This window comes from Rhyacophila brunnea, unplaced genomic scaffold, assembly GCF_057557595.1.
Source record: "Rhyacophila brunnea isolate RB1 unplaced genomic scaffold, BYU_Rbru_1.0 scaffold_3, whole genome shotgun sequence".
NCBI lineage: Eukaryota > Metazoa > Arthropoda > Insecta > Trichoptera > Rhyacophilidae > Rhyacophila > Rhyacophila brunnea.
Genome location: NW_028232965.1, coordinates 13,665,241 through 13,685,049, shown reverse-complemented (window position 1 = coordinate 13,685,049; position 19,809 = coordinate 13,665,241). Strand labels below are relative to the sequence as shown.

The window sequence follows — 19,809 nt, the reverse complement described above, 5'->3', positions numbered from 1 at the left end:
CGCTGAAGTCCCGCACCGCTCGCCTGGTATTATCTGCACGTAGGCCACTACAGGTGGCGTTGACTGTTTGATATTTTCGTACCGCGCCACGTCGCATCGCATTTGCATTGACTTCGCCTTCGTAAGATGCCGCGTCATACTCTAGTCTTCATCATAAATATTTTTCAAATCTGTAACACTGCGCATAAGACATGTGCGCATTATTTAGTTCACTGCATTTGTGTAAAATAATATACAGACCTACAAACTTATCTAAAGAATGGCCAAAAATGGAACTACGAACTACCATAGGACGCCATTTTGAAGATGTCATTTTAATGTCAGATGTTGTCCAGTTACGAGTCTTGATTGGGTAGTTTTTGACAGTTTAACCCATCCCATTCTTCAGATAAGTCTGTAGTGAGATTTTGCGTACTCTTCTGCAACATCTTCTTGGCTACGCTTCTAGGCACTGTTGTCGACTAAATGGGAGAAACTTGTTAGTTTATAATGGAAAAATGGGAGGAGCATGTTAGTTCACAGTTTTAATACGTAGCCAAGAAAATGTTGCTGATGAGTAGATAGTATAATCAGTTGTAAGGTTAAAAGTGAAATGGAAAATTATATTATTTTGCATTGTTATTTGAAACCAACATTTTATTTACAGACTCTTTTGAATATTTCTAGATCTAAACAGTATTTACTCGATCAATGTTCAATTAGAAATCATCAATATCAGCTTATGTTTTAAGGCTCATGAATAAACGATTGCATTTCTAAACTGAGTTATTACCTAGTACGAAAGACTTTATTATAACTTCAATTTTAAATGGTAATAATAAATGAAACTATGCGAATTTTCTGTAATAGAAAGAAGATAGGCTTAATACAATATAATATACTTACCCCTTATTTTTATCATGAGTTGGAACTTTTTAGTTTCAGTTTTTGAAAATTAATTATTTTAAAATGAGTTTACAGCCTGGAAATTTGTTTCTAAGATCATTAATATTATGATTTTAAGTACCTAAACTGTCTAACGATATCATAACTCTTTCAGCTGCTATATGTACTGGTCCAAATGAAATAAGCATTCCGTGCGTAAATACTTGTCCACCAGATTGTAAATACATTATTTCCGACGTTTTACCAAAATGCCCACCACAGAAACCATGCCAAAAAGGATGTGAATGCCTCCTTGGCTATTACAAAAATAGCAAAGGGGTTTGCGTTAAACCAGAAGACTGCAGTAAGTAAATTTATATAGAAATATAATATTACCTCCGATATAAAGATCACTCCAAAAGGGTGTAAGGATTAATATAGAACGTTGAAAGAGAGCGATATTCAAAAAGATGTTTATTGGTTGAATTGGTTCTATGCAATGAGTTTAATAAGCTTAATTGTTTTCCTTGCCACTGATGAAGATATCGATATGTGAAAAAACACACAAAAATAAAACGCATTATTCACCGTTTTATAGCAAATAAACACAAAACGTCCAAAAAATCTTGGAGTGATACGTGACTTCGGTTAGCAATTAAAGTAGTATCCACTTTGATTTAAAATACAAAAGCCAATCGCCAATTTAGCTCAATTTTGAAAGCGCTTCAGTGAGTATTAAAAACCATTAGTTAAAATTTGTCGTAATTAAGTATGACTCCTTTAGCATTGATGTCGTGTAGGCGCGATACCCGAGAAATGCAGGCTCGATTCCTTTTTCGAATAGATTTTTTCTATTGGCTGTAATATACTATCTCAGAAGTGTTTTCGAAATTATGTATGTTTATAATTAGAATGTTATATTCTTAAATCTTTTGAATTATTCGTTGAATAAAAAAAATAGTTAATAAATAACATAACCATAATATATAATTCAGATTCCAATACTTGAATACATATTACAAAGGATTTATTTCAAATATTTTTTTTTATCTGGGATTGTTTTTATATTCAAGAGTGTGATGACCGTAATGCTATAGTGGTAGCATGCCCCAACCCTTGTCCTGGCGGAACCTGTCTTTCACCAAGCTTTTTACCTTGTAAAATCGCATGTAAACCATATGGATGTCAATGTAAACCAGGATACGTGGAAGACGAGAATGGAAAGTGTATTCTTCTAAATGACTGCCGTAAGTGATTTAAATAAATATGTATTCTTATAATATACGTTCTTCTTATTATTATAATCGTTATAAACCGATTTGAAATATATTGTTCATTTTGAAATTCAATTTTAGCTGCCATTTGCACTGGTCCGAACGAAGTGAGTGTACCATGCGTTGATACCTGTCCAGCGATATGCAGTTACGTAACAAATAACGGACCTCAACCAATTTGTTCAGTAAAAGGGCCGTGCGTAAAAGGTTGCAATTGTGCTCCTGGTTATCACAGAAACAAAAATAATACTTGTGTCCTCCCAACTCAATGTAGTAAGTATGGAACATGTGACGTATTTTTTAATATTAAATAAACATTGAGAGAAATACTAAATAAAGCATTATTACATTTTCAGGTTGTCTGGATCCCAATGCCGAAGTCGTGCCTTGTCCAAATCCTTGTTCTGGCGGAACTTGTACTTCTCCCAGCTTCGCACCCTGCAATATTCCTTGCAAAAAAAATGGCTGCCAATGCAAGAAGGGCTATGTGAAAAACTCAGCTGGAATATGTATCCTAATTCAAGACTGTCGTGAGTAATCTGATAACTCACAAAAACCAACAATTTGATATTATTTCAAAGAATTCTTTTAATTTAGTTTTATGTTTCAGCTCCTATATGCGTTAATCCGAATGAAGTCAGCTCTTTCTGTGTTGACACTTGCCCTCCAAAATGTGTTGACATCACTAGTGATAAACCACGACCCCCGTGTCTAGCAAAGGGAATTTGTGGTAAAGGATGCAACTGTGGTGATGGTTATTACAGAAATAACAAAAATGTTTGTGTGAACGTGACTGAATGCGGTAAGTTTAACTTAATATTAGGCAATTACGTATTTACAAAAAATCTATTAAAATCGTATTTAGATTTCAATGAGGCATCATCTATCTTTCAGACTGTTCTGATATCAATGCTGAGGTTGTGGCTTGTCCTAATCCATGTCCAGGAGGAACTTGCGAATCTCCAAAGTCTTCACCTTGTAAACTGAAATGTAAGCCATATGGGTGTCAATGCAAAAACGGCTATGTCAAGGATGAAAATGGAAAATGTATACTTCTTAAAGACTGCCGTAAGTATTTTTAGTTGTGTGACTGATTTTTCAACTATATTTCAGTTTTTTCTTTCAAATATTTAATATTTTCTTTTTCTTTTTAGCACGTTGTGATAAACCCAACGAAGAATATAAGTCATGCGGTACGTGGTGTCAAGCTGCATGCGATAATAAAAATCCTACCTGCAGAGATGTTTGCGTTAAAGGGTGCTTCTGCAAACCTGGATGCATTAGAAATGAAGGTGTATGCATTCCTATCAAAGACTGTCGTAAGTTCATCATTCTTTGAAGATTACTATTTTTATTATTGTTTATAATGTCGTTATTTGTGGTGCTACAATCCATGGTGAGTTATGGCCTTCTCTTTCTGTCTCTCTCATTTCGATTCACTACCCTTGCTGATTGCTTACGCATTCTAGACTAAGCCACTTAACTACAAGTACCATAACTTGAGAGCAGATGGATTAGCATAAAAAACTTTCCAGTTATAGTCATTGAACATGATCATCTTAGTAGAGATATTTTAATAATTTCGATTATGATAGATTCTCGTAGATTTTTAAACTGTGTCATATATTAAAGCACAATATTTAATTGTTGACTCAAAATATCGTTATAAGAATCATTTTTTCTAATACCGCTATGGTAACCCTAATTTTCATTTGGGAATATTATTTACATTTTTTTTTAAATTTCCAGCTCCACCATTGAATTGTACTACAAACGAAGTTCCAAATAAATGTCCAAACCCCTGCCCACCTCAAAAGACATGTGACGATTATCTAAACGGACTATCTAGTAATTGCTCTATCGTTGATAAGTTCCCGTGTGTGCCTCGTTGCGATTGCGCTCCAGGATATATCAGAAACTACAAAGGCGTATGTGTCTTGCCAGAAAACTGTAAGCTAACGTGTATTATTATTATTTAGTAAGCTAACGTGTATTAATATTATTTAATAGTAATAATATTCATATTCTAGTGTGGAGATTTTTGTTTGAAATAAATATCTACCTATTTTATTTTGGAATATCTTTTAAAATAATTATATACCTATGGATAATTTAAATAAAAATAATTCTAGGTTGCAGAGATCCAAATGCAGAAGTAATTGGTTGTCCTAATCCTTGTCCACTTTCTTGTGACAATTTAGAGAACTTTGAATCTGTTTTGTGCCTAAAGAAGTGTCAATTCAAGGGATGTTCATGCAAAAGTGGATATGTTGTAGGACCTAATGGTCTATGTATTCCACAAACCGATTGTCGTAAGCATTACAAAAATTGTTAATATTAATAAAATGGTATTTAAATAATTAATTATATATATATAAAATTCATCATAGTTTCTATATAAAATTTAATTGCACTTAAAATAATGTATTCGTATTAAATATTTTTTCAGCTCCTAAAACTTGTCCAGTAAATGAACAATACGTTCCATGCCCTTCTTACTGTTCAATCGACCCACCTTGCCAATATGTAATTGATGGATCTTTCACCCGGCCAAGTTGTCCACCACCATCACCTAATATTCGACAATGTATTCCAAAATGTCGGTGCAATCCAGATTATGTAAGAATTAACGGTGTTTGTCTACCAAAGAATAAATGTAAGTGAATTTATATCTTACTTAATATTATAAGTTTACATTATTCAAAAATGATGCCTGAAATGCGCACGGGCTTTCTGCGCAGATTAAAAATAACATCGACAGATGGAGGCAAAAATTTCAAAACTTCCTATAGTTATTGTCGGGTTAAATTTATCTTCAGTTTTGATATGTATTTTATGGTGTTGAATACAAATTCGAAGTTAATATATATATTCTGAAATTGGAAGCCTAAGAAATACCCAATTTGAGTATCAAAATATTGGAGTAAAGTGGGTCACTATTAATTGTATTATTTAATTTTAGAACCACATAAAACAATCAGAACAATTCATAACTATGTAATAATTTACCTATGTATTTAGTTGATAACTATTTTTCTGTAAATATATAAAACATCTAAACATACTGTAAGGTTCAATTTGAAGACTTTGTGATGTTGCATTGTTGAATATTGATTGTTTTTTATATTTTTTTCATAGGTTGCAATGATGATAATGCTGAAATAGTACCATGCCCAATGGATTGCAATCCTACATGTTCTGGACCACCTCCACCAGGATGTAAAGTCAATTGTGTATTAAATGGCTGTACGTGCAAAGCTGGTTTCGTGAAAGGACCGCTAGATAATTGTATAGCCCTCTCAGAGTGCCGTGAGTATTAATATATTAAATTTGTTGATCCATCCTATATACATTTTGGTAGACATAATATTTTTATTTTCTGTTGATATCATCATCATCATCAGCCTGAATCTATCCACTGCTGGATGAAGGCCTCTTCAAGCTACTTCCACTTCTCTCGGTCCTGTGCATTTCGTTGCCGCGTACTTCCGCAGAACTTTATCATTTCATCGATCCAGTGGCCTCTAGGTCTACCTTGCGGACGTTTTGTACTTCTTGGATACCACTGGATGACTAGATTTTTCCAACGATTGTCTCTTCTTCGAGCCGTATGTCCAGCCCATCTCCATTTAAGGCTTTAATTTAATAATAATAATAATTTAATAATAATTGTCTGCTTCCTTATCCACTCATTCCTCTTTTTGCCCTTTCACGTTATACCCAGTATGCACCTCTCCATACCACATTGTGCTACTCTAACTTTTTGGATCTCTCTTTTACTTAGAGTCCATGTTCCATTGTCCATTGTTGATATACGACAATGACTGTCATTGATATACGAGTACACAAAGTCATACATAGTATGAATAAAAAATACACTGAAAAAATTAAAAATATATTTTTCATATCTTAATTTTTTTAAATTCCCACGATGGCCGAGCGGGCGGGGAGCGGCTAACATGTTGTGTTATGTCGTGGGTTCCAGGTGCGAATCCTGGGTCGGGAAAATCCATATATTGTTTTTCAATGTGGATCTAATAGGTTAAGCAAGTGGCTAACATCAATTTTTCGTAAAAACAGAGGAGGCTCATGACACGAACAAAAACGCCGACCTTCAGTTAGTGTTTATGACAGAGTATGGTTTAACGACATAACTATACAAATCTAGCCTTGTAGTCAATTCTACTTCTCAAATAGCCGTGCGACAACCTCACGACAAGGTACAAACAGAATATATAAGTCCCATGGTCCTAAACTATGGAAGAAGCAGAGAAGAAATGGTCGAAAAAGACCATGAACAGGTAACCAGTAGCGTAATCGTTTAGTATTAGGAAGTAAAATGTATGTTGTTTACCTTTTCTTTGTAAATGTAATAAAATTTTACGTAAAAAATTTTCGCCTCCGAAAATCAAGAGTGCTCCAGTGTAATTGGAACGCTGTGACCACAGGCCTCGAGATGACACGTCGCGTAGATTTGGGCGCGATCTCATTTGAAAATAATTTCCGGGAAATCTCCATTAAACTTAGAAAATAAGTTATGGGAGAGATTGTTTACGTAAAATTTAGCAAGTACATGCTTCAATAACTTTTATAGCAATAATGGAAGTGTATGAAAATTGAAAAAGGAAATTGAATATTTATAAATTTATATACTGTATAATTGTGAATAAAGAATTTTAATACTAATTTTATCAATACAAGATAGAAGCTAACTACCGTTATAAAAATACTGTAAACGCGTATCTATATCTATAGACGCGTAATTATAATTATAGATTTTGTTAATGCTATAACTCGCTAACTATAATGAATATTGTAAAAGTAACAATTGGAAAAACTTAAGATTCTGGTATAGATGGGTTTCTACCCATAAACAATAATAAATCTTAATCGCGTCTTGGATAAATAAAAGAATCAAATACTACAACTAAAAACACAAATTGACGTGTGACCTTGAACTTTAACTGAATTCTGTTCGACTAGAATTTACGGCCCGGCTGTATTGAGTTGCCAGATAAAAATAGATTCAAGGTTACGTTTAGATTACTATGGAAAAGCCACTATTAAAGACTAAATAAATTTGTAGTCGCTTGTAAATAACATCTTGTTAGGATTAAGCATTTATATATTTAAGTTGAAATGTTAAGTATAATATTATAGTATTTTCACGTAATAATGTTCGTCCGAAAGGTAAATATCGAATGAAACGTTTTCTGCGGCTCCAAATAGTTTTATTAAAACTTAGTAAAATTCTATTGGCCTAAAAAGGCCAAGAGTGGTGGAAAGGACTAGTACGTGGGTGTCAACCTTTCGCTTTGACATTTTAAATTTAAAGACTGCCATTCCCTTATTTAGTACCCGAATACTTATTCCGATACCTCGATGGAAAGCTAGAAACTTTCCCCTTCGTTTGAACACGAAAAATCATATAAAATTAACTATTTTGCTTACGTCATCGCAACGGCGTATTTAAGGGACTCGTTCTAGAGGGTACTTGAAACACCCCTATTGAAACTTTATTTTGTGAAAATAAGGTAGAGTAATTTTAACCCGATTTAATTAGAAGATATCTCTATTAGAAAGTTGCCAGGAACGGGAGATATACGTAAATTTATCCCGTGAGAGAAAGATATACATCTGCTATCCCTTACGGACTGTTTCCTGTTAAACCTCTATCCGAAGGGTATAAAAGGCGACCACTTTTCCCGTAAAATCATTAGTTTCTACACTCTTCACCGGCGATCTTCAGTAAGCAGCAGACCTCTCTGCGAGCTTGTGGGACACGGTTCTCAGTACATTCGCGATTCCTACGTACCAGTAAGTCCCCTTCGACGGGCAAAACGTAGCGCGAATAACACGTATCTGTCGGTAGTGACGTCGGCCGCTAAAACGTAGCACGAATACTACGTATCTGTCGATAGTGACGCGCTCGCGGATTAATTTTATTTTTCATTACTCATCATACGAGGTGACGTAATCGAGATAAATTACGCGATCGGATTTGTTTTATAAAAACAAATTAATAAACTCAGTCTGTAATAATAAATTTTACAAATCTTTTCGGGATTATAAAATAAATTTTTGAAACTTTATTAAGTAAACATAATTATAAAATAAATTTTAGTAAACAAATTCATAAACATAAAAACAAATTTTAGTAAATAAATTTGTAAACATTAAGCAAACCTTTTGTAAACAAGTCTGTAAACACAAATAAATATTTGTAAATACACTGTGAACATAAATAAACTTTATAAACAACAATAAAATAATTCTATTCTTTTATAAACCTAATACTGTGTGACCAAAGAATAATTTATATTTTCTTTCTTATGGGAAAATATTTCATGAATTAAAAATATCCAAAGAATATCTGCGTATACATTCTCTGAATTAGGTGTGACTTTTTGGGAATTTGTGAAAGATTTCACAGAGATCCTATAGTGAACAAATAAATAGTTTACTGATACTTTAATGAGATTTAATTACGGGAACAATGACAGTTAACCTTATTGTGTGACCGTGAACTCTAGTACCTGAATAAATTCGGCACCACACCAGCTGAGAGTTTTATTCGGGAATTCAAAAGTTGTGATACTACAAAGGAGATCCACCTCTCCTAATTCATCACTAGTCTCCTCAGTGACGGCCCGGTAGCATTATTGAGCTAGCCGTGAGCCGGGTCATGTCACTCACCATAATATTCTTATGATCGGACATGGTCGACCACTAAGAATTTAGTCCCCACGATGGACTAGTGCTAAAATGGCTTAATAATACGGCTTAGAATCTCGTATCTGGTAAAATAATCTTTTGTTTCTTCAACGCGTACTTGAACGAACCGATCTGGGCGAATGACTAACAAGTCCCCGTTAAATAGTCTGTTAATATAGCCAACAGGTAAATCAATATTTTTCTTTTATAATGTTAGCCTTTTGACAGGTCATGGCAGTCAGTTTTTTATACAAAAACCCTAACGTCAATCTTAATGGTGATTTAAAATCAGAATTATCGAAATATTGTTTTATTAAATATTGCATTAGTATAAATGGTAGGTACATACCTTTTATGAAATAAAAAAGTATGTAAGGAATTTTCTTTTAATGTAATAAGATGAAGATTTAAATTGAACTTTTATCAAGGTCTCCCTCTTCCACCATTAATTCAATATCAAACTGACACATTTATTTGTACAATAATAGTCCAACTTATTAAAATCGGTTTTTATTAAAATTGAATCGTGTATTAAATTTCAGAACCTAAAAGAATATACACATACAAGTTGACAACATCATAAAGATGACTCGAATAGCCCATTGAATTTCAGAAAAGTATAAATGAAATAATCAATGCGTATTTTACTCTGTGTTTACATGGGTAAAAATTTAAAATATGACTTAAAAATACATTTTTAATGTAGTTATTATTATTACAGCTAAATGTGGTGTCAATGAAGAATATAAAAATTGTGGCACAAGGTGCGAAGCGACATGCGATAACAGAACCCCTACATGCGTAAAGGATTGCATTGCAGGATGCTTCTGTAAGCCTGGATACATTAGACAAAATGGAACGTGCATTCTTATCAGCGATTGTCGTAAGTGAAGTTGATTCTGAAGTAATTATAGTTAGTGTGTATCTAATATTCTGATAAAATACAATCGTAAAATGCCTGTCGGTCGTATGACCTTTTTTAATGAGTATTGACTGATTTTTTACCATTATAATTTTTCAAATGTTTTGCTTATTAATATTCCAAAACTTTCAGCTGCTATATGTACTGGCTTAAATGAAATAAGCGTTCCGTGCGTGAATACTTGTCCACTGTATTGTAAATACATCACTTCTGACGCCTTACCAACATGCCCACCAAAAAAACCTTGCGAAAAAGGATGCGATTGCCTTCCTGGACTTTACAAAGATATCAAAAACCAGTGTGTCAAGCCGGAAAAGTGCAGTAAGTAATTGAATATTAAAATATATTTCGAAAATATATCTAACATCAAGATTTCTAAACCAAATCGGGCGTTTCCTGATAATTTGTAACACTACAGGAGAGCAATTTTCAAAATGAATGTTATTGATTAGTCTCGTCCAATAACTTAGCTGCACACTAGCGATAGCATAAGGTTCCAACCGCGCTATTTAAATGGATCGAACAAAGAACGGGCCCAATTTTCTTACACGAAACGTTCAAATTATTCTTATATGTCAAAAACTATGACCATCTCAAACCTATGCAAATTTAACTATAAGTATACTTATCATATAATATGGTAAATAATTTGTTTTGTGATATATCTTCGTCACGTCACGTCATGATCATTTTAAATTAATAATTTATTTTATACCTATTTACACAATATATTTTAAATGAACATTTTTTTCCAGTAACTACCCTACCCAAATAGTTATATTTTCGTTGTGAAAAAACTTTTACTATTTTTTTCATTTTTGCAATAACCTAACCCCACAAATAACTAAATTTACCTCAAAATCTCAATTACCCTTTCGACTTAAAAATCCTGATGTGATAACTGCAAAATTCAGAGTCCGATACTTCAATTTATAAAAAAGAAATGTATATTTTAAAAATATCTATTATGTATGATTTTCCTTTTATATTTTAAGAGTGTGATGACCCTAACGCTATAGTGGTAGCATGCCCAAATCCTTGTCCTGGCGGAACTTGTCTTTCACAAGAATATTTGCCATGTAAAATTGCATGTCAGCCATATGGATGTCAATGTAGACCTGGATACGTGAAAGACTCTAATGGAACATGTATTCTTAAAAAAGACTGTCGTAAGTACAAAGATTTAAGCTTTTAATATATTTTTGATGTACAATAAACCATAATAAATTATTTTGTTCACACGTTGGGAATGGGTTGCGGTTTTTGATTAATTTTTAAATATATTTTTCATTTTTAGCTGCTATTTGTACCGGTCTAAATGAAGTGAGTGTGCCATGTAAAGACACTTGTCCAGCGATATGCAGTTATGTAACTGGCAATGGACCCCAACCGATTTGCCCAGTAAAAACACTCTGCGAAAAAGGCTGCAACTGTGCTAATGGTTATTATAGAAACAAAAACAACACATGTGTCCCCGTGAATCAATGTAGTAAGTACTTTACGTATAACACAATAGTTAGTGAAATAAAAATTAAGAAAAGTACTTGATATAATTATATTTTCAGGTTGTCTGGATCCCAACGCCGAAGTCGTGCCCTGTCCAAATCCTTGTTCTGGCGGAACTTGTACTTCTCCCAGCTTTGCACCCTGCAATATTCCTTGCAAAACAAATGGCTGCCAATGTAAAAAGGGTTATGTGAAAAACTCAGCTGGAATATGTATCCTAATTGAAAACTGTCGTGAGTAATCTGTTAACACACCAAAACCAATATTTTCATAATATTTCAAAGACTTGTTTTAATTTAGTTGTATGTTTCAGCTCCTATATGCGTTAATCCGAATGAAGTCAGCTCTTCCTGTGTTGACACTTGCCCTCCAAAGTGTATTGACATCACTAGTGATAAACCACAACCCCCGTGTCCAGCAAAAGGAATTTGTGGTAAAGGATGCAACTGTGGTGACGGTTATTACAGAAATTACAAAAATGTTTGTGTGAACGTGACTGAATGCGGTAAGTTTAACTTAATATTAGGCAATTACGTATTTACAAAAAAATCTTTTAAAATCGTGTTTAGATTTTCAATAAGGCATCATCTATCTTTCAGACTGTTCTGATGTCAATGCTCAGGTTGTGGCTTGTCCAAATCCATGCCCAGGAGGAACTTGCGAATCTCCAAAGTTCTCATCTTGTAAACTGAAATGTAAGCCATATGGGTGTCAATGTAAAGACGGCTATGTCAAGGATGAAAATGGAAAATGTATACTTCTTAAAGACTGCCGTAAGTATTTTTAGTTTGCGGCCGATTTGCTTAATCAATTATTTTTCAGTTTTTTTTTTTTTTTTTAAATAAATAAATATGGAAATATTTTGTTTTTACCTTTTAGCACGTTGTGATAAACCAAATGAAGAATATAAGTCATGCGGTACATGGTGTCAAGCTGAATGCAATAACAAAAATCCTAGTTGCCGAGAAGTTTGCGTTAAAGGTTGTTTCTGTAAATCTGGCTTCATAAGGAATGAAGGAGTATGCATTCCAATCAAAGATTGTCGTAAGTTGATCTATGCATTTAACTATGTTTTTATATTGTTTGAAATTGCCATCATCGTTTTTTGTAGCTCTAGGCTCCGGCTTCTTCCAGTTGTCGTCTTTATTTCGATTCCCTATCGTTTCAGGTATATATAATGTTTATTTGTAATTAAATTCTTTTCATTCATAATACACGTATAGTCTAATATTTTTATTTGAATACGTATACGTAATTTGGGTATTTGTTTAATTTTTAGCCCCACCATTAAATTGTACTAAAAATGAAGTTCCAAATAAATGTCCGAACCCCTGCCCACCTCAAAAGACATGTGACGAATATCTAAACGGACTATCAAGTAATTGCTCTATCGTTGATAAGTTCCCGTGTGTGCCTCGTTGCGATTGCGCTCCAGGATATATCAGAAACTACAAAGGCGTATGTGTCTTGCCTGAAAATTGTAAGCAAACGATAGTTCATTATATTATTTATTAGTATAATGTATACATAAACTAACAAATTTACATGTATGAAAATAATACCTGTACCTCAGTTTTCCATATTACCACTGCTCACCTCAACTACTGCTACTCCAACTAAATAAATTGTTTTTCACCTTTTTTGAGATATCTATTGAATATGATTCTACATCTCCTTCTCCATAAAATGATAAAACTAGGTAAGTCAGAAGTTAATGGGAACTGTTTTAATTTTGTGATTTAAAAATATAAAAAAAAAAAAAACCATTAGTGCATTAAATAAATAAAATAATATATCTACAATATTTTTAATACAATTGAACATTATTTAATTGTTCCCAATTAGACAAACACAATTTTTCATTTTTATTTTAAATAATAATTATAGCTTAGATTTATGTTAAGCAAGTAAAGTTTAAATTTCATTTTCCCAACAATGACCAAATCAGAGTTATCTAGTTATAGTATTGAGGTGACGATATAGATATCTTATAGTTACTTAACTGGCTTCTACCATTACCTATTCATTCTTTAATTATATGCCTAACAGAAATCGGAAACTCTTTAAAACCCATTCGCTGCGGACCTTTTAATTAATATTTAATTACCACATTTGAAAAATGTGCTAATTATATCGAATTATCCACCTGATGGGTAACGCACCAGTTGCCGTAATAATTACATTATCATTGAAGACATGACATTTTTTAATTGCGTTTTCCTGAAAGTATTATTTGAGGACACAGGGTAGGCTGACGTTCAGATACATTTATACGTATTGTTAATCTTTAAAGATAAAATAAAACAAAATTTTAGGTTGCAGAGATCCAAATGCAGAAGTAACTACTTGTCCGAATCCTTGTCCACTGTCTTGCGACAATTTGGCAATTTTTGAGTCAACTAAATGCCTGAAGAAGTGTCCTTTCAAGGGATGTACATGCAAAGCAGGATATGTGGTAGGACCTAATGGACTATGTATCCTTCAAACAGAATGCCGTAAGTATTAGAAATACAATTTCTTTAAACTAAAAATATGCTGACTAACACAGATATACAAATCTTAATAAGATATCTAATTTCATATTGGTGTTAATAATTAATCTTAATTTTATCCAAATCCGTTTAGTTACAAGTAATAAGTCAGAAGTGTCAAGAAAAAAAGCTGATAATGTAAATTTTCAACTTTACTGAAAAACAGTTTAATAATAATGTCAATGTTTCGTCATATATTTTTCACACTAACTACCCTGCCAAAAACAGTTGCAACTTTATCATGGATTATGATGTAATTCTAAATAATCTAACTACATGACATAATTCTAGCCATAACGTCGATGTCGGTTTTTTTCTTAGCATTCTCGATATGGTGGTAAATTTATTTATTTAAGAATACAAAACATTGTGGACATGACAAATCAAAATTCAAGACGTACAAAACATGAGATTGACATTATAACAAATATTACAATACAGACTATAATAATAATAACAACAGTAAAACAAATTAAATCAAAACATACTTAAGTACAATTTAACACAGAAAAATAAAACTTTGAAAACAAAAAAACCTACAATTTTACACAGAAAAAGTTTCAAAAACAAAATGCAAAGTACATCACTGAAAACGTCTATGTCTTTAGGGAGCGCATTTACTAATCTTGCACCCCTCGCTAATGGTGCCTGATAGGCTTGACACGAGGAAACGGTTCCAATCCAGAATAAATCATGGCTGCGACCACGTAGGTAATTGGCAGGCGCATGTAAATTAAAATTTATTAGGACACCAGGATTGGAAACCATCCCTCGCGCTAACAAGCAAAAGTGTTTCAAGAGAAAAAGAGACCGACGAGATTCAAGAGAGTGTAAAGTAAGCATGCCTTGTAGAAAGGCAGTCGGAAAATAATCATTTGACGAATTATTGAAAGGAAAATAGTTAAATGTCTAAAAATAAAGACATCGAAGATAATTCTTCTGGGCGCGTTCTAAAATAAGCTTATAGGAAACCTCATAAGGACACCAGATAATCGACCCATATTCAAGAATGCTACGCACTAATGAGACGTAGAGCGTACGCAATACAATTGGATTCTTGAATGGGTTGGATTGTCGCATGATAAATTCTAGAAGCTTACTCGCACGTAGATCCGTAGAAGTTAAATTATAAATTGATGTTAAATAAAACACTGCTTTAATTATTTTCACAGCTCCTAAAAAATGTCCAGCTAATGAAAAATACAATCCATGCCCTAAGTATTGTGCATTTGATGCAACTTGTCAAATAGTTCTTGATGGATTTTTGCCAAGTTGTCCGCCACCGTCACCAAATCTTCGATCATGTATTCCAAGATGCGAGTGCAATTGGGGTTATGTAAGAATTAACGGGGTTTGTGTACCAAGAGATAAATGTAAGTATATTTTAAACTATATCTTTCTGTTCAAGTGTAACAATCTTTACATTGTATTTTTGTGGTGGCACACTATACAATGTATGTGTAATTCAAATCTTGATCGACATATCCGCCTACAAATTATACAATTGTTTGTAAACTTTTAGCACTACATAAATGCACGTGTACAATCATTTGCTCGAAACAAAATGCTCGTTCACACATTGATGTAAAATTAAATGTTGTTTGGACAGTCCACATCGTACAAATTTGTGCGCTTAAAATAAAAATTATGAAAAACCATACATCGCTACTTCCTATGCTTGCTTGTTTACCAATATCCTTGAACTTGTCAAGTTCGTAAATGTTATATAAAAACATCTTAAATGTATGTATTTATAAAAAGGTTTTACGGCCTAGCCCAAACCTTAATACAATAAATTATTATATTAATACTTTGGACGCGGAAGACGCGCACGGCGCGTAATGGCCAGGCGGCCGATCGATGTAATTAACGTGCATTTTAAAGGGGGCAATTAAAATCTCATTATCTCTTCAGCAAAAATATTATATTAATCGAAATAATACACAAACGTGGGCTGCGGAGAAAATAATTAGATAGTATGAACTTTACTAGCACATGTTATATACTTACACGTATAACATTGCACACATTCAATCATCGTGTAATACGTTAAGAAACTGTAGTGTAAGTAAGCTATTGCAATTAATTGTACATGACATTGTTTAGACAATATTAGGAGCATTTAATTAAATCATCTTAAAAATATGAAAATACAATATTGTGTTGTCTGGTAATGTCGATGTGGTGAACTAGTCTTAAATATGTTACTATATGATATTACTATATAGATTAATAATCTCTCAAATAATATGCATATTATTATTATGCGCAATAGAGAAAGAAAGGAATATGTAAATTGATTTTTTTTTTAGAAAAATGTTTATAAAGCTCAATTTAAAATACTCAAAAGTAATATCCCCATTGTATCACTAAACATGCTTGCTGTTAAAAATATTATTTGAAGGCGTTGCTGAATATTGATTGTCTTTATATCTTGTTGGTAGGTTGCAATGACGATAATGCTATGGTAGTGCCATGCCCAATGGATTGCAATCCTACCTGTTCTGGACCACCTCCACCAGGATGTAAAGTCAACTGTATTATAAGTGGTTGTAAATGCAAAGCTGGATTCGTGAAAGGACCGTTCGATACCTGTATAGCTCCCAAAGAGTGCCGTGAGTACATTATTTTTCTCTATTTTTAAAAATTATATATTTTTAACACGTTAATTTTCATAGTATGATATTTAACAAAATCTTTCGCTCTCTTTAAATGGTCATGAAGATTCAAAAATATCTAAGTTTACATATAAGTACAACTTTCATCCTGAATGATACTGATTATGTCTTGTTAAAATTGTAAAATCATTGTTATTTGAAAATTCAGCGATTTCATTTAGCAGATATGTTAGCCGAGTGGGGGGCAAACTGTAGGCCGCATGTGGCCCGCCGGGTATTTTTTTGCGGCCCGCCATCATTATGATTACGAATAACTTTTTTATAATTTTTAAAAAAATATTGACAATAGATTAAAATTTGAAGAATTTGTTGTTTCGTAAATGTATTATCTTAGTACGTCTTCCTTGCGTCTCATCTCACACTATGTAACCACTATTTTTTACGTTGAACATCGTGACACATTACAATACTTTTATCTCCGCGTTGCAAGGAAAAAAATATATGCCCATGATATGGTAATAAGTTTGAATGGATGTCAATTAAAACTCAAGTTATTCCTTCGAAAAATATCAAATAACAACGTGGACCACTTTCCAACTTTGAAGTTGCTGAATATATCAGAATATAAATTTGAAGAATATGGTAAAATTATTAAAGCTCTGAATGACGATTTTTCACAAAGATTTGGTGAATTCCGAAGAATTGAGACAAGTTTAGCAATAGTACGCAATCCATTTTCAATAGATATTGATAGTCTTCCGACAGAGCTACAACTTGAGGTTAATGATCTGCAGTGCGACACTGATTTAAGAGAATTGCATCGTCGTGAAGAAATATCTAAATTTTACAATGCCCTTAATTCAGACAAATTCGACCAACTTAAAGATTATGCAAGAAAATTGTTCGTTATTTTTGGATCAACCTATACATGTGAACAAACATTTTCGATCATGAACCTCAATAAAAATTCTTTACGATCAAATATCTCCGATGCCCATTTACAAGCAGTTTTGAGAATATCAACTACAAAATTAACACCTGAATTTAACAAAATGTTTAAAAATGTACAAGTTTCATTCTTCTCGTTAATTTTTTTAATGTTTATTTTTCGTGATAATAAATAGTGTATATCTAAAAATGGTATTTTACTTGCGGCCCGCCGCTCATTTTGAATTCTTGAATTGGCCCCTCCATCCAAAAAGTTTGCCCCCCCCCTGTAAGTTAGCCAGTACGTTAGTTTAGAAAAATCATTATTTCAATCATATTCCATAGCCAACCACTTACTTATTTATCCAACATAATATTATAAAAGATTTATTATGCAATAAGAAAAAATACTTAATAATTAAAAACGGTTTTTAAAAACAAAAATGTAATATAAAATTCAATTAATTAATACCTACATAAGAAAAGAAAAGGTTACCCCAAAGACATACATCATAATATTAGAAAATATGTTTTTCACGTTCGGAAACATAAAAACGCACCCAAACATAAAAACTACGCATTTTACTGGCGTATGCATATAACAGCAAACTGCATTCAAGCTATTTAATGCAAATTTGCATGCACAAACCTAAATAGAGACCGTTGAATAGTGACGTCACGTTGCTGATGTAATACACGCCATGCCGTGACCAATGCTACCAACTTTTAAATTTTGATTCCCCAACAATTAATTTGAAATTTTGAAATTGTGAATAGGTGTAAAAATGTGCAAACAGTACCATATAAATTTAATAATTATAAATGAATAATTATCATGAACTTTAAATAATTTATTTATTATAATATCATATTTATTTTATACTTTAATGCACAAAAGGATAAAGTATACCCAGTAAACATTTCCATAATATGGCAATACAGCTTCGTGGGCTTATTGACAATATTGACATTTCCATCGATCCTCGATATCTGTATACATTTTTACAATTTTAGCATTTTTACCATCATGAATCCATCTCTAGCCCAACGACGACGGGCAGTTAACTTCAATCAAGACGAACTAAACCTACTAAACGCTTATTGCTATTAACTCATTTTAGACATATATTAAAGTGACACTGACAGATCACCGCCATTTTAAGTTTGGTGCGCATTCCTGTACGCATCTTCGTGATTATAATTTTCTTATTCGGCCGATAAACCGCTAACTGCGTTGAGCGCAGTTCGAAACTGTATGAATACAGCTGTTAGTTGTTAATTCAAATTCCGAATACATTGGACGCTAAAAACGCACCCAGCGCGTAACGATTAGGTGGTCATTCGATATAATTAGCATGCTATTTAAATGTAATAATGGGCTCAAGTACCACTTTGTACAATCTTTTATTGATATTTGTTATACAGAGGTGGTTCCAAATTATGTATTTCCTATAAAAAATGTTGCATTCTTAAATGTACTCAGTACTTATAATAATTAATTAATTAAATAAAAATATAATTTAAATTGAAAATAATATTTGAAATGACTTTTTTTATGCAGCAAAATGTAAACAGAACGAAGAATTCAAAGTGTGCGGTACAAAATGTGAGGCCACATGTGACAATAAATCTCCCAAATGTGAAAAGGTTTGCAAACCAGGATGTTTCTGTAAAGCGGGATACATAAAATACGAAGGGGAATGTATTCCTATCGAAGACTGTCGTAAGTTTATCATAATTTAAATCCAAATACTTCTGTGTACTGTGTAGATACAGTAGCGATACTTTGATAACTCAAAATCTCATTTTTTAAATTACCATATGCCTAAATTATTATTAAATTCTCTTTATTGTAATATAATTATACATAATAATGATTATCAAATGCGCTAGAATACAAAGAATGCATATATTAAAATGAAAAAACTTACGAACACGAAATATATTTAACATATGAATTACTTACTCTCTTCCTCGTCATCCTCCTCATAACTCGAGATCGCGGTCGTTTGAGGTTGCTGACTAATTATGGATCAGCTCTCTTGCATTGCGTATTTTCTGCAGGCCTTGTGGTGGGTGGTGTGGGTTTTCCAGTAAATTCCTGACTTACGCCAATTCATCGGCCCTACATTTAGTACAAATGCTGCCCAAAACAATTACAGTGCTAGCAAATATGTTAACCATTCCATAGACAGAATCAGGAAATATAACATCTGTTCTGCGATATAAAGAATGAAAATTATAATTTTCAATATATTCACATGTCCCTGAAACACGACAAATGACCTGATTTGCACACAGTACCACGTTTCGCAATGTCGCTGTTAATTATGCTTTGTTGACTTTAGACTGAAAACAATAATTGTTACCTGTCAAAAAAACACTAGAATTGTAAAAAACGACCATTCAAACATATTCTAATCATATTAAAATAAAATAATGGTTGTAAATCA

General features: G+C 32.7%; 2 protein-coding genes across 2 annotated transcripts in view; both read left to right on the top strand.

Annotated features, from left to right (window-relative positions):
• The window catches only part of LOC147067911 (zonadhesin-like), a 61,111-nt gene that overhangs the window by 40,327 nt on the left and 975 nt on the right, over positions 1-19,809 (top strand). Inside the window, exons 17-18 of the mRNA XM_085952526.1 lie at positions 16,256-16,426; positions 18,918-19,079. Coding sequence (XP_085808652.1) covers positions 16,256-16,426; positions 18,918-19,079 — 333 coding nt within the window. The remainder of the gene's footprint in view (positions 1-16,255; positions 16,427-18,917; positions 19,080-19,809) is intronic.
• On the top strand, positions 2,600-5,286 carry LOC147067912 (serine protease inhibitor swm-1-like). The gene is made up of 6 exons (XM_085952404.1): positions 2,600-2,625; positions 2,828-2,940; positions 3,033-3,206; positions 3,293-3,457; positions 3,888-4,014; positions 5,277-5,286. The coding sequence occupies exons 1-6, from the start codon at positions 2,600-2,602 to the stop codon at positions 5,284-5,286; spliced, it is 615 nt and encodes a 204-aa protein (XP_085808530.1).